General features: G+C 39.0%; 3 protein-coding genes and 1 long non-coding RNA gene across 5 annotated transcripts; 3 read left to right on the top strand and 1 right to left on the bottom strand.

Moving 5' to 3' along the window:
- Positions 1-3,080: 3,080 nt before the first annotated feature.
- Positions 3,081-8,004, top strand: LOC122875914 (potassium voltage-gated channel subfamily V member 2-like). The gene is made up of 2 exons (XM_044195582.1): positions 3,081-4,656; positions 6,328-8,004. Exons 1-2 carry the CDS (start codon positions 3,322-3,324, stop codon positions 6,592-6,594), a joined length of 1,602 nt encoding a protein of 533 aa, XP_044051517.1. The 5' UTR covers positions 3,081-3,321; the 3' UTR covers positions 6,595-8,004.
- Positions 8,005-9,342: 1,338 nt separating this feature from the next.
- On the top strand, positions 9,343-10,340 carry LOC122875916. Its single transcript, XR_006377940.1, has 2 exons — positions 9,343-9,511; positions 9,771-10,340. It is a non-coding gene; the product is annotated as an uncharacterized LOC122875916 (long non-coding RNA).
- An 839-nt stretch (positions 10,341-11,179) lies between these two features.
- LOC122875915 (purpurin-like) lies at positions 11,180-16,113 on the top strand. Of its 2 annotated transcripts, XM_044195584.1 has the most exons (6): positions 11,180-14,295; positions 14,527-14,641; positions 14,946-15,082; positions 15,187-15,299; positions 15,385-15,597; positions 15,750-16,113. In XM_044195584.1, exons 2-6 carry the CDS (start codon positions 14,528-14,530, stop codon positions 15,758-15,760), a joined length of 588 nt encoding a protein of 195 aa, XP_044051519.1. In that variant the 5' UTR covers positions 11,180-14,295; position 14,527; the 3' UTR covers positions 15,761-16,113. The 2 variants fall into 2 exon arrangements, with proteins under 2 accessions (XP_044051519.1, XP_044051518.1); XM_044195583.1 differs by having other exon boundaries at positions 11,180-14,641.
- A 316-nt stretch (positions 16,114-16,429) lies between these two features.
- idua (alpha-L-iduronidase) lies at positions 16,430-24,067 on the bottom strand. Its single transcript, XM_044195581.1, has 14 exons — positions 23,692-24,067; positions 23,150-23,290; positions 22,893-22,975; positions 22,382-22,489; positions 21,943-22,038; positions 20,912-21,114; positions 20,165-20,344; positions 19,093-19,309; positions 18,693-18,902; positions 18,407-18,528; positions 17,922-18,047; positions 17,512-17,588; positions 17,168-17,268; positions 16,430-17,030 (listed from the first exon to the last, which is right to left on the bottom strand). The coding sequence occupies exons 1-14, from the start codon at positions 23,826-23,828 to the stop codon at positions 16,930-16,932; spliced, it is 1,902 nt and encodes a 633-aa protein (XP_044051516.1). The 5' UTR covers positions 23,829-24,067; the 3' UTR covers positions 16,430-16,929.
- Positions 24,068-24,559: the final 492 nt, after the last annotated feature.

Here is a 24,559-nt window from a genome sequence, read left to right as displayed (position 1 = left end):
TTTACTTACATTTCTAGGGATTTTAAACTGAAGAATTATAGAGACCCAGCTGTGGATGTCAAAGATGTTTTCCAATGCAGACATTTTTACGTGTCATAGCAGGAAAAGCACAGGTGTAATAAATAACAGTAATTAGCTCTGACACACAAGACTCCCACCAACGCATAACAGCTGTCCAATCAGAGCTTCAGCTGCTGCTCTGTCGGTTAGACTTCATCTGATTTGATATAAAACAAATGAATATATATGACATACAGTGATATACAGTGGGACTCCAATTTTACCTTGCTTTTGGCTTTTACTGTAAGCTGTCGGTTTACAGTAAAAGCCTGTGGCACCACCTTACCTGAGTCATATTCCTAGTTACCAAACCTGAAAATGTAGCTGTGTGCAGTTGATCCAATACTCAGACAAGCAAATCCTGCTGCTTCTCTTGAACGATGTCACTGTGACAGTACCACACATTTATTACAGTATACATAATGTATAATATTTGTGAGGTGAATCTTATTCACTATGACACATGCTGTCAACTGAGCTCAGGTGCAACTCCTGACCAGTCAGTAACGGTAAATTAATACTGCAAGGATGCAAATGAATCCTATCAAAAGCCTGATGTGTCATCAATAATTATGGCATTCAGGAAATGAAGCAGGTGTCTATTATTAACATGTTTATTTACTGTAGTCCAGTAAACTCTGTCCTCCTTGCTTAATCTTTATCAATTGCTTAATCAATACATTGATATATTCATCACTTCAAATTGTGTGCTGTATTTAGATTGACTGACTGACCCATGCTGTTGGATTTTCCATGTTATTCCTCATGTGCCTGTGTGTGGTCAAAAAGGTGTACACTGGTACATTAAACAGTTGTGAGTCTTTATGGTGTAGTGCTACATAATGTAAACTGTTGTGGAGTTTGCACTTGTTGATGATGTTTTTAGGAAAATACTTTTAGTTGAGAAAACCAAAAATTACAAGGATGCCCAATATCTCCTTATTTTGAGCAGACCCTGTATGTGTGTAATCGCATCAGCAAAGGTCAGGTTAAACAGCATTTATTGTTACTGAACAATCTGTGTTTGGATGTTCCAGCTGTAAATAACAGAGGATGTATATGGTTTATAAACCTACATGAGGGATTATAACCTACATACTTGTTTTACTAAGCAGCTTTGAAGGGACTTTACTAAATTTGATCCGTAAATCTTGCAGACAGGAAACCATAGACCTTGAGAGCAGATGATATTAATCCTAGTGAAATGTGAAAAGTATATATCCACTGATGCTTTGTTTTACAATCCTGCTTCCTGGACTATTACTGGATCAATAACGAATCAAATGTTGAATGAAAATATAAATTTAGTTCTTTCTCCTGCATAATTATAACTGGAGTAAGAATTATATGAGCCCACTGAACTGCAGGGGTTGCTGCCATTGTGTAGAAAGCTCCAAGAGCCAAGACCGATTATGTATATCCACTAATGTTTGTCATGGCAATTTGTTTGACTTGTCTGAAACAAACTTCTTTACTTGTAAAGAAGTAGAATTACTGCTGAAAACAAAACAAAAGCCAAGGCTTTGTGCTGCCATAGATAAGTTAAATCTGCTGCTCATTAGTCTGCTATCCTTTTATTGACTTTTAGGACCTTTTTGACCCACTATGAGTAATATTTCATTATATTTTAAGGAGTTATATCATTATATATAATTTAAAGCAAGACTGTAACAGCAGCCAATGTGATAAAACAATTGAAGTATCTATCCATAACATGTTAAAATGAAGCACAAGTAAAGAAGAGTCAGTTACACAACAATATCTAAAATTTGCTAACATTAGCCACCATGAGCTACTGATTATACCAGACCAAGTAAGGCTGTAGCAGCAAATCCTTGAGAGTACTAAATTTAATAAGGGTGTGTTTTATTGTTAATAGATTCAACTTTTCTTTTCTAAGAGGAGGATTTAATTATTTCCATTTTCAAATATTTACATTGACTCACTTTGAAAGGCAAAGTAGTAGCCATGAAGCTTTACAAATACTGTAGATAATTCAGTATATTATATCATATATCATAAGTATCAACATTTCCTTTTTTCACTGTGGCCTCTTCTTTCCGGTGTGACCCTGTGGTTTGCATGACAAATCCAGTTTAGCTCTTGTTCTTTTGACACACTACACTAACAAGACTATCTTAAGACTGGTAGCTCTATTTAAATGCCACTGCTTTAACAACTTAAATCCTTAATTGTTTTAACTAGTCAGCAGTGGTTGGCACCAGGAAGGTAAATAAAGGTTAATATATTGAATGGTTCATAATGTCATCGGCCAGTGGCCTTGCAGACCGCCATCTCTGGTCAGCTGACACTGTTAATCAGCAGGACAATAATCTGATATCCAATAAGAGGATTCAATCGCAAGCAAACTTATGTTTGATACTTCTTTTGAGTAGAAATTCCATCTGGTTAAATCACTACTAACTGTTAGTTAAGATAATGTGTTTAATGTCACAACCTTATTGTTATAATATCGCTCTAATATAAAAACAAAAGATTATTTCCCAGAGTCTGTTGCCTTGACTCACTTCAAGTTCTGAAGAATCCTGCACCCTCTCCCAATCAGGAAGTAGGCTAATGCTTAAAGCCTTTATCTTCTTTTATGTATCCACCAGCCTTCCTTTGTTCCCCTTCAGTATATGAATCTTAAAGCATTGCACAATAATAACCAACATAAACAATTTATTGTAAATTTGAAAAAGACACTTAACCTCAAATAAAAATTTGCAAAGTATTTTGTGATGTATCTACAAAGAAAATCATCACAAAGTGTTGAAATTTTCCTCAGACAACACAAAAGAAACAAGACACGTAATGGTATTTTCCAATCTTAGCCTTCCTATGTGACTTCCTTGAGTAATCTGTAGGGATTGCAAAAAGATTAATGTATGGTACAGTGCCTATGTATGCATAAAAAATGTGAGGAAAATAAGATTGATTGTTGTTTATTATGTCTTTAAATCAGCTGTAAGCACTATAACTTTACATCATAACACATTTATAAACTAAAAGAGGGTGAATTCACGATGGGCATTTGTTGAGATATGCCACACAGCCAACGTCATGTCAGCCAGGCAGCTCAGCAGGGGATAATGGTATTTAGATGTCCTGTAAGCACGTGGATCCTCTCAGTCAGCAACATTAATGGGGCCATGAGGCATTGTGCTCATGTCCTCCATGCTTAGGTAAAGGGGGTATTATACAGCCGTAATGCTGGCTGGTCTGAGCGCTCTGTCTGCTGTGTAGTCTGGGGGTATCAACATGGGGAGCACCAGCAAGGTCGTCAACTTGTGGAACAGGAGACAGAGTCTCTTCCCCAACTACAAAGTCACTGATTCAGACATTAATCGAAGACCTTCTGAGATTGCTTATCCACTAGCCAAGGAAAGCTCCGTGAAGACATGGAACTCCATGCAGGAGCTGAGCAGGGACATCTATGACATTTATGCCGAGTATGAGGATGAAGAGGATGACAATGCTCCGTACGGCTTCTCCAAGCAGACTTCACCCTCCAAGAAGAACTACATGATCAACATTAATGTAGGAGGGAAGCCCTACCAGATAGCCTACAAGATGGCTGCAAAGTATCCCAAGACCAGAATAGGACGACTGGCCACCTACACGGACCACAACATGAAGCTGGATCTGTGCGATGACTACATTGTGACCAACAATGAGTACTTCTTTGACAGGGACCCAGATGTCTTCCACAACATCTTCAACTTCTACAGGACTGGTGTGCTGTGGATCAAAGATGAGTTGTGTCCCCGCAACTTCCTGGAGGAGATCAACTACTGGGGCGTGAGGATCAAGAACACCCACCGCTGCTGCCGCATCTCCTTCGAGGAGAGGCAGGACGAGCTGAACGACCAGCTGAAGATCCAGAGGGAGCTGGAGGCAGAGGTGGAGATCGAGGAGAATGAGGAGCTCTTTCAAGACATGTTCATGGGCCATAAGCGCAGAGCTATCTGGAACTTGATGGAGAAGCCGTTTTCGTCTATCGAGGCCAAGCTGATGGCAGTGGCCTCCAGCCTGTTTGTACTGGTCTCTCTGGTGGCCATGACTCTCAACACAGTGGAGGAGATGCAATACAGGACTCCTACAGGTCAGCTCAGCGGTAAGACATACTGGGAATATGTGGAATCTATGTGCATCGCCTTCTTCACCATGGAGTACCTGCTCCGTCTGGTCTCCACTCCTGACCTCAAATCCTTCAGCAGGAGTGTACTCAACACTGTGGATCTGATCGCCATCCTGCCTCAGTATGTGCAGGCCATCCTGGAGTTCTTTGATAATGAGGAGAACTACATGAAGCACGAGGCCGACATGCAGGCGGTGGGGCAGGTGGGGAAGCTGGGTCAAGTGTTGCGGATCATGAGGCTGATGCGAATCTTTCGTATCTTGAAGCTGGCGCGACACTCCACAGGTCTGCGGGCGTTTGGCTTCACCCTGCGTCAGTGCTACCAGCAAGTGGGCTGCCTCTTCCTCTTCATCGCCATGGGCATTTTTAGCTTCTCCGCCATGGTTTACACTGTGGAGCATGACATGCCACAAACAAACTTCACCAGCATTCCTCATGCATGGTGGTGGGCAGCTGTAAGTATGTCTTTGTAAAATGTAACAGTGTAAAAGACCAGGAGGATAGTAACATAGAGGGAAGATGCACAGTAACCTTAAAAATGTACAAGAAATATGAAAAGCACACAAGTCTTAAAATTAGGGATCTTAAATAAGTCACTTACCTAAGTAACAACCCTAAGTAACCTATTTATGTAAGTAAAATGAAGTGCCCTGTCCTTGAATTACTTTAATGCTTACATAGTCCCTGAACTGTGTAATGTTATTAGATTACACTCCAGCACTACCTGCCTTACAAACACAACGAGGTCAGCTCTACTTCAGGATGTGTCACCTCATGCTTTGGTATGTGTGACTAGCGTGGTTAATGGGAAGATTCAGATTGTATATTTATATAGTATATTTACTGATTTATTCATGGCACCTGGTCAGTTTTACAGGGTGGAATAACCTGGTTAATGTCTGTACTTAATTAAAAAATTAAGGTCTTTATTTGAGTTAACACGAACCGTTGACTAACTGAGTCTGCCTGTTTCCATGAATAAACCCGTTAACAGATCATTCCTCTCCCTCTTTGACCGAGTGGTAGAATCTTAATTCTAATCCAGGGGAAGGAAATGATAATCCTCTGAATGATAGTAATGGTTATAGTGAAGGGAACTGTGAGGACTGCTCACTGCCACTGATCCCTGTTGTACTCACACGAACAGAAGCAGGAGGAATTGTGTGCCATCTTTGAGTCACAGGAGCACTCACTTCCGGGTCGGTTTTGCTGCAGTCTGTTAGCAGGATATCTTGAAAAAGTATGAATGGATACTCACAAAACCTTTTGGAAAGGGGGACATGGACGAGAGACATCCTGATCAACAGTTTATTTCAAACTTTGGCCACTGGGGTGCGACAGTGGGCAGGGCTTCTCACTAAAAGTCAGATAACCCTCTGAACAGATTTGTATAACACAGTCAGACTGTGTGGCAATCGGCTGAAACAAGAAGCAGGAGAACTGAGTGAGAAGCTTACCATTTTTTCCAAAGACTATATAGGACAAGGCTAATGACCACACAGTGGTGACTGTAATGTTGTTATAACAGGCTAAAATTGTGATTGTGATGTGTCTAGAATTTTAACAGGCTAATCTCATGGAATTTAAGGCCCAGTCAAAAAACAATGCAGATGAACTATGTGCTTCTCCTGAAACGTCGTTGGTAATAGGGCACAGAAGAAATAACAAAGTTAAGCAACTGAATAATGTTGGTGGAGGTGTGGGTCCTAACGTGTGCTATGTAATTATTTGAGTATAAAATGAACCATCAACAAACTACAGTTGGTTTTGCTTGTGAAGTGGTCATTTTAATTTTTATTACTTTGGACTACAAACAATTCATGACACTAAGTGGGCGATACGAAAGCCTAGACAATTCTGTTAAATCAGTGAATGCTTTTTCTTGTGTTAATGGTTTTTATGGTGCAGAGAGGCTCCAGACTTATGACTGGTTGATAGTTGCTGTCTAGTAATGGTAAAATGCAACTCTTTTTGTAAAGGTGCAAAATGCCCCACTTTATTGGCAAATTACCACATGGGTCATCAAAAGTCTACTAAACAGGACACTGACTGAACCTGTCTGCTGGTAAGGTTTGTGTATACATGTTTCTTCATCACCACTGACTGCTCTCCTCTCTCACCCGCAGGTCAGCATCTCCACTGTGGGCTATGGAGACGTCTACCCAGAGACCATACTGGGTCGCCTTTTCGCTTTCATCTGCATCTCTTTTGGAATCATCCTCAACGGTCTGCCCATATCCATCCTCTTCAACAAGTTCTCCGACTATTACTCTAAACTCAAGTCCAATCAATACACAGCCACTCCGAAGAAACGAGGGAAGGTGAGATTTTCTGAGAGGACAGTGAAAAGGATCAACCACTGCTTTGGAAACAACCATTGTCCCGCACACTGATTTATGTGACTTTTTTTTTTATAAAGAAATAATATGCTTGACTCTAAAACTGTGCAAAAAAAATGTAATGTGATGGGGACGAATAAATGGGACAGGGACAAAAGACGAGGGTTCAATTACCAGTAGTGGCACATCTTGCCGTGTGTTCCAGTAAATTGGCAGCTTTTGTGGTTGGGAAGCCAGTGAGGTATCACACAAGCACATGGCTATCTATGCCCTCTCCAAGCGAGTTAGCAGTGAAAAGAACCACAGTTGAGGGGGTAAATTTTCCATACCATATGGGGAGAACAAGGAGGAGAAAATTAAGCAGTATGACTGACTGATCTCTTAAAATATTTGCTTTTGTATACAGATAACCATATTTTTGCTACTAAATAGTCAGAAGCATAAAAAACATTCTATATACAGTATGACAGACTTTTAAAAATAAATACAAAAATGAGAAATACAAAAAAAAGAAAAAAATATCCACAGGTAGTTTAGCCTCTTTATTAACATATCATAACTCTATATATCATATCTAGGCCTATATTATCATATAGACCAATTATACAAAACAGGGTTTGTTTTCAATTATAATTCTTAAAACTCTTCAACCACATCCTCTGGTCCAGTCTATCAATACAAGCATTCTTCAAACCCACACAACAAAAGATCTGAAAGATTTACAAATATACTGTATCAAATATGTCAGGAAGAATTTGGGGGAAACATGTATAAAATGATGCACAACATCTACAATATTTCCATTTGATGTAATGGTGCAGCTGCACAAATATGGCACCTTAGGTTTGAATAAATGTCTCTCAAAATAATTATCACGTGGCCTCATTGAAGTTGGAACAAGTATATGAGGAATATGCTTACAATGTGGGAAGATGTTTTTGTAACTTAAAATCAAATTAAAATGTATGATTTAAAATAAATAAATAAATGTTTTAAAAGCAGTCCTGCTGAATCAGATTCATACAGTGAAAATGTGTATAACTGTCAAACACCTACTGTTTTGTTGAAGAGGTCAAACTTGCTGGTTTGGTCTGGGGCACTAAAGAATTAATGAAAAAGCTTTTATCATCACCATAGCAGCTCACAGGGAATTAACCTTTTTGTTTATCTACAACATAACGCTATGCCCCACTGACTATGGAAGAATGTACTTTTCAGAGACAGCTTAACCAGGGATCAGCATAGATCTGAGCAACAAATATTAGTTGCTTTCTAATTGCAGCTGTAATGTTGTAAATCTGTGTGCTCACACAGGAAATGTGCCGGTGCTTGCAAACTCTGGTGCTGCTTTTCATGTGTTTCCAATGTTCAGTAGTTTTGCTCACAAAGTATGCAGTATGATTTACTTTCAGTGTGATGCAGTCTGATACTCTGTTTTCAATAAACACTGTACTGTCCATGAAACTATTCTCTTCATTGACTAAATACTACATGTTCATGTTAAGTGTCAGGCTACACAGACCTGTTCACCTGCATGCATCTCTACTGACCTCTTCTGGATAACCTTTGCTATTGCATAAAACATTTTCTTGGCGTGTAATAAGGTGCACCATTTGAGTTCACTAATTACTATTAATGCTATAATAAAGAAAAATCATCGTGGTGGACATAGTGCTCCTAACATTAATTCAGGAAAATTAATGTCTGTAGACATTGCAATGCTTCAAAATGACCACTAAGTGGCAGATGCATAAAATCAACAACAAAGAAGTGCTCATATGTGGGCTGGTGTTTACAATATTTTGTTCAGCCCCATTTATGTCAAAAAGGGAGAATAAAATACTAGAAACCACTGTCAATATGATGCAATACAGATCAACGACACAAAAAACTCCAAAATGAAAACAGTTGAATCAACACATCTGAGTGACAAAGTGTCAAAAAACAAACAAACAGCTGAAGATGCAGTTGTATTGGTTTACATTCCATTTAGCTAGGCATACCTAATAAACTGGACACTCAGAGTATAAAATCTGGGGTGAACAATAGTCTGTTGCAGAGCTTTGCATTGGATCATTAATGTAGAGATAGCATGGAAGATGCCCCAGGTCTCCTCTCCCACCATACTGGTACTTCACACTTATTTTATCTTATTCTTATACCCACCTGGTACTTAATTTATTTTCTGACCTGTTTTTATAGTGTATTGTATTATATTTTTTGCTAGTACTTTCTCCTGTGTGCACTGACGTAAAGGCGAGCTGCTGTAACAAAGAGTTTCCCTTCGGGGATCAATAAAGTATTTCTGATTCTGATTCTGATAGCAATGAAATGGGACAAATGGACCCAGTGTTATGTCTGTGGAGAGCAATTAATAAAGAGACAGTGTTACATAAGTGTCTTTAAGAAAACATAAATATTAATTTCATGTTGCTATATTATTTGCTATTATATAAATTACATATTTATAAATAAATCATTAGATATGGGAAGATCTTTATTTGCAGATGATTAAGATGTGTAGCAAATAGAGAGATATTATTTAGCCTAAGATCTATTTGTATTTGATTGTGGGGTTTAACGACTGATGGAGCAATCTATACTTTGCCACTGAAAGGGACAATTTACTCCAGAAGATGGCAGTAGTTCAACATGAGCAGATCAGCTGCAGTAAAACCTCAAAGAAGAAGTATCTTCTCCCACAGTCCTCGGCGGTGGTAAAGTGACCTCTGCTGCTAGCTGTTAGCCTGCTGTAAAACTATGGCTCCTCCAGTTGCAGTGTCGCCTTTGATTAAGGTTCGTGTTGCAGTACATATTGTGAAAAAAAGGTTACTCGTGTTTTACTGTAAAATGACTCGCAATCGTATTTCAGTTTGCTAGCTGCTCAGAGCACGCTAGCCGTTAGCGTGCTAGCTAACAACTAGTTGTAACTTTGCAACGTTACTAAAGCTTGTAGTCAAACCAATGACAAGTGAGTAATTACAGTTGTGCTGAATTAGGTCTTAATGCATTTGTTGAGTGCTATTGTGTAGCGCAACATCACTCTCGACGATGCTAATATAGACAGTCGCACTAAGGAGCTGTCTCCATTAAAAAGACGTAGCGTTAACTGGTTGTTATAAATAGAAATACCCTTGGATATAATTGACATTAATCCAATATAGTACATTTTATAAATAATATCACGTCCTTTATCTCGTTAAAAAACAAGTTTTACTTATTTCATTTAGCTGTTACTCATATTTTAGAATCACTTGTCCTCGTTGTCGCCCACTGCTGCTCATTTTTGTGGTGACAGACTGCAAACAACAGATGGACAGGCTGTTAAAGGTATATATTGTAATAAAACTAATGCTTCTCGGTAGATTCTGTTTTTGCCGAACTAAAGAGTGGGTCCTAACCACTTTGGAAACTAGTTAAATTAAACTCTGTTGGATGTGTAGTTTGTACCCATGACCAAGGTCTCAATACATTCTTGCAGCACTGTATAGAGTTCAGTGGGTGTAGCAATATAAGTAAGGATATCTATAACTATTAAATCAAAGGTTACTGTGTATTGTGTCTTAGTCATTTATATTGATGTAGAACTGATAAAGCCCCTGAGTGAGTGGCAAAACGTCTTCAAGACGAAAATGGCACGTCCAGTTATATTTTCCTTAATACTTCTAGATACCCTGTCACCTGTGTGATGGAGAATCTGCACAGACTTTGTAAAGACAGCACGACTGGCATTCATTTGCATTATTTTCTCCTTTACAGACAGCAAGGTATTCAGCTTTGATTGCTGGGATCATCTATGGCAAAAGGAGATATGGTGAGTTATTCTTATTAGACATCATGCACAGCGTACTTTACTTGGAACAGTGCACTGAGATAAACACACTGAATATAACAGTACTTTGGACTGCATAGAGAAGAAAAAAAATACACTAAACATTATGTTTAAAATCTGATCCTCACAAAAAAGCAAAACATGCAATGTTATTAACCTGACAAATTAAATGACATACTCCAGTGACTGGATTAAAGGTCATAAAAGGTTAAAGTTAGCAAAGCTGACAGATCTCCATTCAGTTCCCACAGTATCTTATTTAAGGAGGCTGTGACACTTCTCATATATAGGTCAGGTGTATGTATACATCCATATCTTCATCTGTCATTTTGAAATACTGAAATATAGTCAATATTGAGTGGCTTTTTTCCATAATGAATGCTGCTTTAAATTAACTTCATTTGCTCAGATCACCTGAAGCCTATTGCAGCTGAGGAGAGAAGGATTGAGGAGGAGGAGAAAAAGGTTCGCGAGGAGCAGGAGCGCATTGCCAAGCAGCTAGCAGAAGGTAGCCTTATTCACGTGTCTGATATTCATTCTCCAGTTTGCACATGCATATATCTGCATGCTCCATAGTTTACAGGGAGTGGACACAATAATAGCAACACCAGTGTACAATATAATACAGTTGGTGTTACCCATTGCTTTTTCAACTGCTCAAAAAAGTGGGAGCATAGCCATTTGATGTAAAACATGTTATTCTTTAATAACTGTATATACCATATTTGGAATGTAAAATCCTAAATGTACTAATCCCACTTATTTTACTGTCTCCTTACAGCAAATGAAGATACTATTCTGAAGTAAAGCTGGTGTGCTGTGTGAGGATGTCCATGTGCAATTTGCAACCTCTCCCTCCTTTTTCTGGAGTAATGATGGCAAAGTCAAAGTCAGGTCCCAACATGTCAAACACTCCAGTGTTGTGGACGTGTTCACTGTTACCTTGAATAATACAACACCTCTCTGGACCATACATACAGTGATTTATAGTTAGTTAATATGGAAGGTGCTTGAACTCTGTAATACTGCAAATGCAGCTGCACTCATAAGTTATTAAGTTCATATTTGTAATGAAGCAATGTCATAAATACAGAAGTACGTGATCTCTGTAGTCTGTCTTTGTTTACCAGCATGTGATTTTTGGTTATAATCCATGTTCTCCTTCAGCCACTGTTACAGCACGGGTATGACAGATGTTATATTAAAATGACAACTTACCATTTTGCTTTCAAGAATTTTGTTCAACAGTATCAACTTTCATTATTTTGTCCTTTTAATCATGTGAACACTTAGCATTAGAACTATGACAGGGCTTATTGTGTTGATCTTATTACAAAATTAGTTAACTTAGTTTTCCAAGTTACACATTTAATTAGGGTGAAAGTGTTTTAGAGTGACAAAGATTGGTTGGTGTGGGTTTAGCGCTGAAATTAATTGTATGGTCAATAACATGTCAGAAAAAAATTATGAAAATTTCCATTACAATTTCTTAAAGCCCAAGGTAATGTCAAGTTATTTTGTCTGACAAAAAGTACAAAACCCAAATATACTCACTTCCAAAAGATAAAGCAAAGCAGTGAATTCTCACAATTGAGAAGTTAGAACTATGTTTGGTATTTTTTGCTTGAAAAATAACTGAACGGTAAATTGATTCTCAAAATAGTTGCCCATTATCTTAATGTCAATTGACTAATCGATTAATAGACTCATCTTTTCAGCTGTAAATAGGTTCCAAACATGTTGATAGGAATGATTTCCGCTGCTGATTCGTTTGATACAATTTTCTATGGAAAGTGATCTTGGGAGTTCTTGTTGAAAACCTGATTTTGAAGAATTATGGGGGAAAACAAAACATCTGACATTATCGTCAGAACCAACTATTCCCCCGATGTTGCAAAGAAGGAAAAAAATAGGATACCGATATTAATACATAAGAATTTTGTGTATTCTTACATCCGTTTCTAACGGCCACCTGCTTATATCCTCTTGTTATACAACTTGCCCTGCTTATATCTCTGCAGTCAGTGACCTGACATGGCTCGAGCCCAGATGTGTTCAGTCAGCTCACCTCCTGTTAAGCAAGTGTGTCCACAAAAGGATCATTTAAACCTAGCCTCTGTTTTCAGATTAGAGATGCAGAGTTAATACTGTTGACATGTCACATGTCAGGATGCTAGTTTTGAGAGCGCTGAACAGCCCAGGATGTCCAAGCACAGAGGCCTTACCTAATATCCTCAGGACAGGTTATTATTAGAACAACAACAATGCCATTGCAGACTAAAAATACAGCTGGCCTTACTGGTGTGCTGCTTGTCTTTACTTAGCTCTCACCTACTGTAGGTAACCAAAATACCTCCTCAGGACTGGTGAGGGGAACACAAGGGTGGCAACGGATGACGGGGATTACAGTGATCTGCTTACATTTTTCTTTTTCATTTTTTGAAGTACAGCACAAAACAGATGATGGAATTTAAAGACAAAAAAATTAAAATTATGAGTAAGAAATTAAAAATAAACAGGAATCAAAATAAAAAAAAATGAATTAAAACAAAAAATACAAGGGTCAAAAACTGGCAAGTCTAAAAAATAGGCTTGATGGAAAACATAATACTGATGGCATATTGTGAGCAACAACACATGTTTATAAATGCATCTGACACAGTAAATTATTTCATGGATTACTTTTTAAGTAAGTAAAACACCCTGTTCTGGTCTGTAAATGGGGCATTGTTACACTTGAGCATCTGTATGCACATTTGCTAGTACATAAGTGGTGTTAATTTCCTTTAAGACACCTCAGATGTTTCCTGTATGACACGTTTTGCCTGGGATTACAGGTTGAAGACAGCATTTATAGACAAGATTAGATAGATAAGAGTACGCTACTTAACCAAGCAAGAGACAATAGACGGGAACGGCTGAGCCTCTGCTGACATCACATGACAGGGCTTCGTTACTCAGTGCTATTCTCCAGACTATTTGTCTACACTACTATTTATAATGTAAAGTCTTACTTTTTTTTCTGCATTTGTGGTGCTTGTAAATGTGAAAATGCTCCTTTTTCCTTCCTTTTGACACGTTTCATCCTTACGGCCTTACAAAGCATTTTATATCTGAGTGTGAAATTGATTTTGAGGGCTTAAACTTTGTGTTTTACACCCAAATAGAAGGTTTTTTTCTACAGTAATGAAAATGAAAACCCTATATAAAGTGCACTTTCCCATTAAACAGAGCCGGGCATTGTTGGGGAATCCAAAAATAATAAAAGTGGGACAATTTATTTTTGTCCCAAGTTAGCAAGGCCAGTTGTGAATGTAGTGAAGTATAAAAACAGAACAGGAAAAATTTGACTGGCCGGTCATGAACATTACAGTTTGTTCATGGGAACAGTATTGCAGTCCAAACATTTGGGAACATTTTATCTGAAGATGGACAAAAAAAAACAGAAAAAAGAACAAACCCCAAAATCCATAATAAAATACCTTATCTTATGGTAACACACTGTATCGAATCACTTTCTCAGCAGGTATGACTCAACAAATCTTTATATTTGCAGTTAGTGCCTTAAACACACCTGTTTGCTCATGTAAACACCTTCGCCACAAACGTGTGACTTGAGGATCAGGCCACCTCTTTCTCCTGGGTCATCTGCCGTTATGTATTCCATTATAGAGCCCTGCAAACAATTATGTAAAGCCTATACACTGCTGAATGCGAGGGTTCATCAGCTTACAGAGGGGGATTTTGTTAACTGGATTAGTGGTAGATTTAAACTCTGCATTTAGGTTCAAGAAATTAAAATAATCAGTGAGCCTGTCTGTGCGTCAGGTATAAAAAGGCTCAGATGCCGTCTTCTCGCCACAGCTCAGACACTGCAACAGCTCTGTATTGAAAAATTCCTGTGGCTTCATTTTACACTCAAGGTAAGAAGATGCTGCTTTGTGGGGACCAACTGATCTTTTTAACAACTAAATATGGAATTGCAAGAGTTTTTTTTCCTTTAGCGGGAGACTTCAAACTGCACTGATAATGGCACCATTTAATTGTTACAGGATATTTTATAATAGTGGAATTTTAGTAAATAAGAATACTGCTCTGAAGTAGCATAAAGAAAAATCACACAAATGAATGTGCTTGTCTTGGGTTTTGCCTAGAATGGACTTCCAAATCTTTGCCCTGGTGATATTGTTCCTGGCCTGTGTGGAGCAGAGCCTGGCCTCCTGCGTGGTGGACAGCTTCACAGTCAAAGAGGACTTTGACCCCAAAAGAGTGAGTACAGAAATATGTCTTTTAGAAATACTTATAAGTCCATAACTGTTACAAGTCCAGGACAGCTAGCTAGCTCCCATCGATGAACAAGTAGGAAAACAAATTTAACAGGAACATCATGACCGGCATCCCCATGTAAACCAGAACATCATCAGCATACAACGAAATAAAGTGTTGTGTATTGTGTACTACAATCAGGGGCTGAGGTGAATTACGAATTGCTCAACCTCACATCCATAGTCTACTGAAGAAATGCCTATTAAAATAATCTCTATATTCATCTTTATGACCCCCCCCCAAACAGTATGGAGGAAAGTGGTACGCTCTGCAGAAGAAGGATCCCGAGGGTTTGTTCCTGCAGGACAACATCTCTGCTGAATACACTGTTGGAGATGATGGTGCCATGATTGCCTCTTCCAGGGGCAGAGTCACTCTCTTTGGGTGGGTGTTTGTCATTTTTAGAAATCTATTTAATAGCAGTCTGTGTGTGATATGTTTAAACTAAAGGCTTCCATTTCTGCTCGCAAATGTTAAATTTTTTTCAGGTTCTGGGTTGTGTGCGCTGACATGGCTGCTCAGTACTCAGTCCCCGACCCTGGCACCCCTGGCAAGATGTTCATGAACTACCAGGGATTGGCCAGTTACCTGTCCAGTGGCGGTGAGCCTCCTTAGTCGTGTACACACATTCTCTCGGTCTCTGTCTCACACAACTGAGACTAACTTCTTGCTCTCTGCTCTTCCAGGTGACAACTACTGGGTCATTGACACAGACTATGACAACTATGCCATCACCTATGCCTGCCGCACCCTGAAGGACGATGGAAGCTGTGAGGACGGCTACTCCCTGGTCTTCTCCCGCAACCCCCGAGGCCTCCCCCCTACCATCCAGAGAGTCGTCCGCCAAAAACAGGAGGAAATCTGCATGGCCGGAGAGTTCCAGCCTGTGCTGCAGTCTGGTGTGTACTCAGTCTTTCCCATTCAGCTTAATAGACAAACAGTGAAAGAGTGACCATGTACCTTGACTTGCATTTAAAGGATTTAGTTGACGCTCTGTGTTACATTTAAACTCATCTAACACTTCTTCTTCCTCGCTCTCTATTGTTAACAGGAGCTTGCTAAACTGCTCCTAAACTGGAGTTTTTTGAGCAGCTGGATCGATCATCTTGCCCAAAATGAAGACGGAGCTCTTCTCAAAGACGCAAGTAGGAGAATCATCCTGTTAAGCTTATCATTTGCTATGTCTGCTAACGTCATAGGAGAGAATTATCGGTTAAATCCAACTCAACTCCCCATGAAGAGATTAAATTTACACTGCCAATATGAAAATATTTTCCCGAGCCAAATCTAATGAAAACTATTACCGGCTGAGTGAATGTGATGATATAACCAACTGCACAGCATCGTCTCACTGATGAGTAACATCTGCACTGTGTAATCACTCTGTATTGGTGACAATAAATTTTGTAAAGAAATTTGCTGTTGTCCTTGTCTTTGTAAAAACTTAGATTGGCAATCCAACTTTTGGTTATCTAGTGCACAAATGCAATCGTGTAACAATCTTGAGACATTTCGAGTATACAAAATAGAATATAACACATTTAAAAACAGATAACAAAAAAATATTAATGTATCCATCTCCTTTCATACCAATAACATGGCCTCTTCATGTCTACGTATATTAAAGAGTAAGTCTGGTGCTATTTTATATTTTCTTATTGTCAACAAATCCCCATTGTTGGTTTTGGTCTTTTCATGGGATTTGTTTCCAAATACAAAAATATAGAACACTGCCAGCCATGCTGTTTATTTTGATTATAACAACATGTTACTGCTTGCTTGGTGCTGTCAGTAGTGAGTTTAAAAGGTTATCACCAAGACAGGATGTGTTCAATAACATTATCCATCTCCACAAGCCAATAAATCTACAACAGCTTCAACAGAAATCAATGTATTTGAGCTGGTAATGTTTGCTGATGATTATTGTATCGAGTCACTTTTATATTCTCAAAATGGTCAAAGAGCAAAATGAAATGACTTTGAAATTTCAACCATTACTATACTCTGTTAAAACATGTGATGCCTGTATTACTGTCAAATAGAGCATGAGCATAAATAATAAATGTATGCTTACAATGTGATTGGGCAGATGAAACAACGCTTAACTAACCACAAAAGGACCCATACTGTATAACATATATAAATGAGCACATTGATCCCTATAAAATGTATTTACATTGTACAAAACAATTTAGAAACATAATTTGAATGCTACCAGACTTGACGTTGGTCTAATGCTCCTCTGAATACCTCTCTGGCAGTGAGTACAGGCCAGGCCTGCCCCAGTAGTCCACAGCTCGAACTCTGTACAGACCGCCAACCTCCTGGTCCACTACAGAACACAACATGGTATATGGTGTTATTTCTATGGCTGGATGTCACAATGCCAAAATATAGTTTGAAAGGTGGAGAAAATCCAGTTTTGTTGCTCATTGCCATCACTTAACAGAGACAACTGGGGATTCTTACCAGGCGAATAAACATAAGAAGTAAAAATGGTGTCTTGAGTATTAATTCTGCTGAATTCCTTGTGGTCTACGGAGAATTCCACTTCAAATGTCGTAATGCATCTGCAGATACAAAGAAATTAAAATGCATGAATGAGTGCTTTCTTGTTCTTGGTCCATGCATATTACATATTCACTGCATTTCAACACAGTCGTACAGAGATTAAATCTACTACTGCTGCACTCAGTGTAAGGAGTTCCGGATAAGACACATTTTTAAATGAATAAATCTGTACCTACGTTCATTCCTTGACATTTTCTTGCAGTGACAAACACAAAAGTAAAGAAATAATCATGTGCACCTACTTGGAATCAACACAGTGGTCTGACCAGACAATCAGGACTTGGCCTTTGGTGATCCTGATGAAGCGTAATCCATTGACCTAATCAAAAGTCAAATACAGTTGAGAGCTCATGATCACATCTTTTGGAACATGCAGCCCAGCCCCATACAGGTCTTCTTCTGTTGGCTGTGTGCCACTTACAACCATCAAGCTTTTTCATCACAACACAGGCTATGAGTTACAATCAGGACATATTGTCTTCATACCTCATAAAATCGCTTTCTCACTTTGCACAAGTTCAGAGACAGAGAAAATCTGTCTTACTGGCATTTACACGGAAACATACGCTCAACTGTAGAGAGTGACAAACGCGTACACAGATGGCACAAGGTAGGATTCGACTTAACATTGTCGTTGTTTGTTGGTACTGACCTGGTCTGGCACGGCTTTGGGCAGGGCACAAACATGGATGAGGAGGACAGAGGGCACAGACAGTTTGGCTTTCAGAGTTAGAGTGTCCCCTGCAGGAACTTCCCAGGGTCCGTCAATATGAGGGTCCTGACACAATGACACATCGCCAGTGGGTCAAAGCATGTCTCAAAGCACTTTGCAGAGAAGGAAAAGCCCAAATAGATCAAAGGAATTAGCTCTGCCTTAATGTCGACAGCCCAGGTGACAGGTGGAATTCAACATACTAATTAAAGCTGCACTGAACAAAATCTTCACACATGAATACACCTTGTAGGTACTTTTTTCTAATTCCAAATGGAAAATTACAGAAGCAAAAAGCTTCGCGTACAGTATTGTGAAATGAATGTACACTTCTGAAACAATAAAAAAAGAATTTAAAAAAATCACTATGTATATTGCAAAAAACTAAAATATCATATTCAATATCGTTCAGCCCTCCTGTTTACCTGCACGCTCCTGAGGCGTCTGAACTGTTCTGCTGTGGGGTAGTCGGGGCTGCCCATGCTCTGCCACAGCTGGTATGGGTTGGTTACATTGTTGTCAATGTAATATGTGACGTACACAAGACCTGGATAGCAAACAGATAACAGGCAGGACTTAATCAAACCGCTCACTTGCATAAATAAAGGCCTGATGGACCTGGTAATATTTTCCTTAAAATGGAATCATCTTTTAATCTAAAATAACACTAAACCCAACAGGAGGGATCCAACAGTATTTTGTTAAACCTACCCTTTTGTGCAGCCAGTCCTTTCAGTGAGACGGTGACATCATCAGTGTTGGTGGACATGCTGTTGTCGTCACTGTTATAGACCAGCACTGCCGCCTGCCAGCTGTCTGAGCCGCCCGGGATTACGGGCTTGTGGCTGCTGGCGAGAACTCCCACCGTGCTGTTGTTGGTTCCTGCCGAGTTTAAAACCTGAGCCAGGACCTGGGTCTCTCCTTTAAGTGGAATCACACACACAGGAGAGGCAACAGAGCCATTAAAATAGGACTGGGGCAGATGAGAGATTGTACAATGGGCTACTTTAGAAAATGCACACATATGAATTAAATCCATCATAAATCAATCATACCGAGGCGCACATAAAACCCTATAGGGTCACGTGTTGTAGAGTAAAGAGATTGTCACCTAGCAAAGCCAGCAGGCCCATGACAGAGAGGACCGGCTTCCTGATCAGCTGCACGTGAGGTGGCTGGGTGTTGTTGACCTGGAAGCGGGCGGTCAGCGTGCGCTGGGTGAAGGCGTGTGGGTGGTAGCTGAGGAAGGCATTGTCGTTGCTCAGCAGGGTGTAGTTGATGGTGCAGTTTGGGTCTGCCAGCAGCAGATCCTGGTGCTGGTTTATTACCTGTTGGAGGAAGCAGGCCAGAGGACTGGTTAAGTGTAATTTAACCGGTAGAGTTAAAGAGCTAAAACTTTCGGGGTTTGGTGTGCAAAGTGACTACAATGAGAAGCATTTTATTAGGTAAGATATTTCCATTCTTTAGCTCACATACCCCTACCACAACTACATAAATTGTCTAATAAAAAACTGAACACTTTCAATGCCAACTGTATGTACTATATTTCTACTTCAACTTGAAAACACAGCCTTAAATACTTCTAACAAATCTATATATAACAATTGCCAGTGGTGCTATGCTAACATGCTAATGTATTTAGTCACAGCACTCTAAAGCACCCGAATCATTTCTCTTAATGGCCTATGTATAGCAAAGACAAACTGCATGTATACTGTATACCTAAGATAAGATGAACTTTTGCCACTATAATAGGTCAATATTGGCCTTTTAACAGAATTAGAAGTCTCATTGTCCTATCACAGTCTAATTTGTGTTTTCCACCCTGTGAAGAATAAAGGTCTGGGTGAAACACTGAACACCTGTCATTTTTGGCTCATTTAAGTTGACAAATACTTAATAGTTAATAGCAGCCATTAGAAAATGTTGCTCTAAAATTAGCAATTAACATCAGGCAATAAAAAACCTCAGTTACTCATTCAGAAAACTAATAATATAAATGACTATCAGATGGTCATTTATGCGTTAAAAATGAATGCAAAAAAGTCATTGAGTGAGTAAACATCTTCCCATACAAATACATTATTTGCTCTACACTTGTATTAGACTTCAATACAAATGTTGATCATCATCCAGTGTTCAAATATGGTTTTACCCTTAAGGTGTTTTTCCCTTCACCTCACCTTCACCACCATCGCAGCATAGGTCACATCAGCCCTCCACTCCTGAGGCCTGGACCAGCCCACCAGCGGATCAGCCTCATCATTGTATACAGGGAGGCTGCGGAACCGGGGGAAACGCTCCTGGATCTCCCCAACTGTCTGCATCTCCTGCTGGAGGATGGGCAAGGAGTAGCCTCCTCCCTGAGGGACAGAAACAGAAAGTCAGCTTCAAAAAAGTAATTGCATTGGTTTTACAATTAATTAAGCTAAAGAATGCATTAACATATATAGTTTTACATAACTCCTAATAGGATTTAAGGAGTTGTGGTATTTCAATAACATCACTATCCTTGTGTTTGTGCTCAAGTATGAATTTATCAACTAGACCGTGTCACCCTATAGCAAAAAAATCTTCACAACAATGAATATGACAAATATAATATTGTCTTTCTGTGAAACTTTTCATGACCTGATATTAAGGTATGCTTGAGAAGGATTTTAAGATCCATACTAATAATTAGAATCTTAATATTTGAACATTTTCATACCAAAATTGTAAGGATTTTGTGATTTCCCCAGACAAACTCTCGCATCTGAACCCCCCCCCCCCAATATAACTCTTCACTGAAGCCAAAAATAATTACATTCTTTTAGGTGGTCTGGCAGCTGCAAGCATTTCATTTGATAGGCACAAATCTAAAACTCTTGAAAAGGACTGTATTCACTTTCTATTTGTTCTAGAAATGCTATGAGTCCAGAAAAGCCCACCTTCTTGTGCAGGGCGATGTAGTCGATCCTGACACCCGTCTCTCCAGTGAAGTAGTTGGTGCCGTTGTAGCAGTGCTGCAGCATGGCCCAGCAGTATGGTGAGTGTGGGGGAGAATGGCAGGAGTCTCCTGGACCCCCAAACCTCAGGAGACTGCTGGCGCTGCGTAGACCCTCCGAACAGGCATCATAGTAGTTTAGAAACCCTAAACAAAAAAGTTTATTATACTAAAAGAACCACAGAACTGCTCATGGGCACAGCACTGCACTGTCTGGTTTTTCAAGTTCAATAACAGTCTTCTCTGGTGATAGCCAGTCTGTGTGAGCATGTTAATGACAGAAAAAAAATATCCAAAAGAATTAAGTTCCACAAGTTTAGCAAAAGCCATTAAAACAGCTGTTAGACCATCAGTGCAAGCTAAAACTCTCCACTGAACAGTGAAACCCAGACTATTACGACTTTAATGTACTAATGAGGATCTATCTATTCAGGTGCAGGTTTCAAATAAGCATTTATCAAAAAGCACATTTTTAGAATAAGTAGTAATATAAGCACAAGTAATTGTATATCTATGAGAGAAAATCAGAACGCATTTCCACTTAAAGCTTCTCTGTTCTTTGTTTTGGTAGCCGGTCATGTTTGTGCATGTGAGTTCCTCCCTTTGAAACTGTTGGCTTTGAGGAAAGCGATATAACGTCTGTTTCTTTTCTTATCTAACGCAGTAAAGAAAGGATTTATTTCGACCAAACCAGAGTCGGTGATTGTTGGAACAGTGGAAAGACTAACAAAGATGGTTTTGGTGAGTTTTACTTTGTTTCTGTCAAGTTTGAATGAAGTGTGTTTTAAGATGATCTGCGAGGTAAAATTAAAGTTTTTCTCAATGGAGTCTGGTGGGACGTAGCACCCATTTGTTTTGGTATGAGATGCTTGTGCTCTAGTGCGACATTTAGTGGCAGGGAATGTCGCATACAGCTCCTTTAAAGAATAACTGATATGACATAAAAATATCATGTAGGATCCATTATCGGTTTACCTTGAATTGACACGGTGACATTATCAAAGTCATGGTTGTTGGGCTCATTCCATGTTTCAAAGTTCCACTGAGAAACACTCCCCAGGCCATACTTGTCTGTAATTTAGAATCAACAATGAACATTTAAACAAAACACGACAGAAACCACATTACGTAGGAGCAGGGTCATACAGTGCAGATTAAGTCTGTTTTAGGTTATGTTAAATTACACAAGAAACATTTGCGCATAAGTTTAATGAATGTTTCTGTGGGGCCGTAACACTTCCTGAATGGTCCTGCTAACCCTACTTGTGTAAAACAAGGCTAAAATTATTATTATTGTGGAATAAAAATGCTAAAATTTTTTCAGGTTCAGGTTGTATTGACCATGATTACATGGTGTGGAGTGCAAACCACATATACAATAATGACAAAACAATGGCACTCTGCACTCACTCACCGATGTACCTCTTGGCTATGAGATAAACCAGATTTCTCCACTCGACCACTTGCGATTTATCCTCAAAGTCAGTGAAGTAGTTAGAGACACTGCCCATCAGTTCAAAACCTAAAAACCAGAAGTGCAGGAATTAATTACAATTCAGATATTTACAGTCACGTGTCACAAGTACAACAGAGATCAGCAAAATCACATTTGACCAGTATATTTTACAAACACACGGTTTAAGTCTGGTTTGGAATAGGCTCTAACTCTACTTTGGATTCTTAATGAAATCATTTGGGGCCCCAATAATATTCACTTAACACTATAACATTAGGTAAGAAACGATCAAAGAACAGCCACTCTGCTGTTAAATCACAGAAAGTGAAGATTTCATCCACCAAGCACCAATCTCGAACCAGATGAAAACATGTAGACTAGTGTGATTTATTTGGGAAGAAGATGACTTTAAATATGCATCACAAATATGTGATGTGATGTTTTCCAGCCGGGGGTTGTGGTGCAGTACCTGGTCGGAGTCCATTAATCCACAAAAGTTCTATCAGTTGGTCCAGATTAGTGAAGTTGTACTGGGGCCGTCCTCCAATGTCTCTAAAACAACAAAATCAGACAGCTGTAATTTATCATAAAGAACACACACAAAACCACCAACTGATAATCATAACGTATGTCATCTTCAAACTATATAAATCTTGAAGTTTTCTTTTACATGAGTATATTAGGGCAAGAACAGCTGGAGATGTCTCCACTTGCTAGTTCACTTACTGCGCAGTGACCAGCTCCAACATCCAGTGTATCCTGACCTGTTGGATCCCTCCATGGGGGACTGAGCCCACATAGGCCAGGTTCAGCTGCTGGTCAATGCTCAGGTCAAACTGGTGGGCCTGGGTGTGAGGGAGCGGGGGACTAAACAACAAGAAGAGATGCATCGGTGACACAAAAATGCATTTATAAATTTACAATATGTTTTATAAACCAAGTTGTTCATAAGCTTAATACGAAAGTGTAACTCCTGACTTCAGTCTTGTGATTTGACAGTTTGTTGTCGCTTGAGAAAACTATGCCAATCTCCACTGAAAAAACTGACATTCTTAAAATGTCCTGCTTTGTTAAAGATGCTTAAAAGGTGCAACATTATTTAATATCTCTTATTAATCGCAGAAGTCTTCTGGTAGATTCGGTATGAAGATAAACCCACGTTAATTTGTTCATTTCAATAAAATCTAAAATTTCTAACTGCTTCTTTCTTGTCCACCACTGTGTATTTTGGAATACTTGCGAATAAAACAAAATCATATTTGACCTACCAGAAACCAGTGCTTCTCCAGAAGTGCTTAAGATCTCCTACTGGTCTGCCCACATCTACTGTGATGACATATGAAGCGCTTGAAGTTTCGGTAACGTTAATGAGTAACGCAAAGACAGAAAAAGTTTTCCACTGCATATCTGCAACCGAGCATGGCAACTTCGCACGTCGCGCTAGCTTAAATGGCTATAAATGTGAAATTAGTCGCGACTGGTCAACTTAACCCCAACATACCTTACACATTGTATGCGAATAAATGATAAAGAGACCTTTAAAATAACTCACTTTAAAAAGTCTAAAACACAACAAAACAAATACATTTCTACTCCAGTAGCGAGATGCAGTCGCAGTCAGCTGAGCACGATGACGTTTAATGCGTGCGACCCTGTTGTTGTAGTCTTTTAGGGAAGTGGAATTTGTTTCCATAAAATAGAGCAAATTAAAAGGATTCACAATCATTTCTTAACAATTTATTGCATGTAAACAAACAACAGCACTAAATTAGAATTAGAGATGTGTGTGTAGTACTGTAATGTGTACAGTAATAATAAAAACGTTTAATTTGCTTCCCAAAGTATAGTGGTGAATGTCAGTTAGAAGTAATTTCTATGGTTAAAGTGTGACATAGCCTATTTCTGGTATATCTATCAACCCTGAATAATATAAACCTGATCAAACCTGTGGCTTGATACACTATTAGGGCTGCACAACATGATAAAAAAAAAAAAATCACATTGCGATTATTCTGACAATATTACAATTGTGATAGGATTCATGATTGGTGAGAATGATTATTTTTGCATCACAATTTTCATTTTCACTGAAAAAACTATTAAAACATTATGATGTAACATTTGTTGGGGTCTGTA

Source organism: Siniperca chuatsi, linkage group LG5 (genome assembly GCF_020085105.1).
Source record: "Siniperca chuatsi isolate FFG_IHB_CAS linkage group LG5, ASM2008510v1, whole genome shotgun sequence".
Classification (NCBI taxonomy): domain Eukaryota; kingdom Metazoa; phylum Chordata; class Actinopteri; order Centrarchiformes; family Sinipercidae; genus Siniperca; species Siniperca chuatsi.
The sequence above is the reverse complement of the archived record's forward strand: the minus strand, read 5'-3'. Positions and strand labels throughout refer to the sequence as shown.

Bases quoted from the DNA above. Each gene is read 5' to 3' on its own strand.
- idua (XM_044195581.1), bottom strand. From the start codon at position 23,828: ATGCAGTGGAAAACTTTTTCTGTCTTTGCGTTACTCATTAACGTTACC. The intron at 22,490-22,892 runs GTACTGCACCAC...TCTGGTTTTTAG, and splicing joins GATTAATGGACTCCGACCAG to GTTTTGAACTGATGGGCAGT. The intron at 17,589-17,921 runs GTCAGTACCAAC...ACTTTTGATTAG, and splicing joins CCAAAGCCGTGCCAGACCAG to GTCAATGGATTACGCTTCAT.
- LOC122875915 (XM_044195583.1), top strand. From the start codon at position 14,501: ATGTGCTTGTCTTGGGTTTTGCCTAGAATGGACTTCCAAATCTTTGCC. The intron at 15,083-15,186 runs GTGGGTGTTTGT...AATTTTTTTCAG, and splicing joins GGCAGAGTCACTCTCTTTGG to GTTCTGGGTTGTGTGCGCTG. The intron at 15,300-15,384 runs GTGAGCCTCCTT...CTGCTCTTCCAG, and splicing joins CAGTTACCTGTCCAGTGGCG to GTGACAACTACTGGGTCATT.
- LOC122875914 (XM_044195582.1), top strand. From the start codon at position 3,322: ATGGGGAGCACCAGCAAGGTCGTCAACTTGTGGAACAGGAGACAGAGT. The intron at 4,657-6,327 runs GTAAGTATGTCT...TCTCACCCGCAG, and splicing joins ATGCATGGTGGTGGGCAGCT to GTCAGCATCTCCACTGTGGG.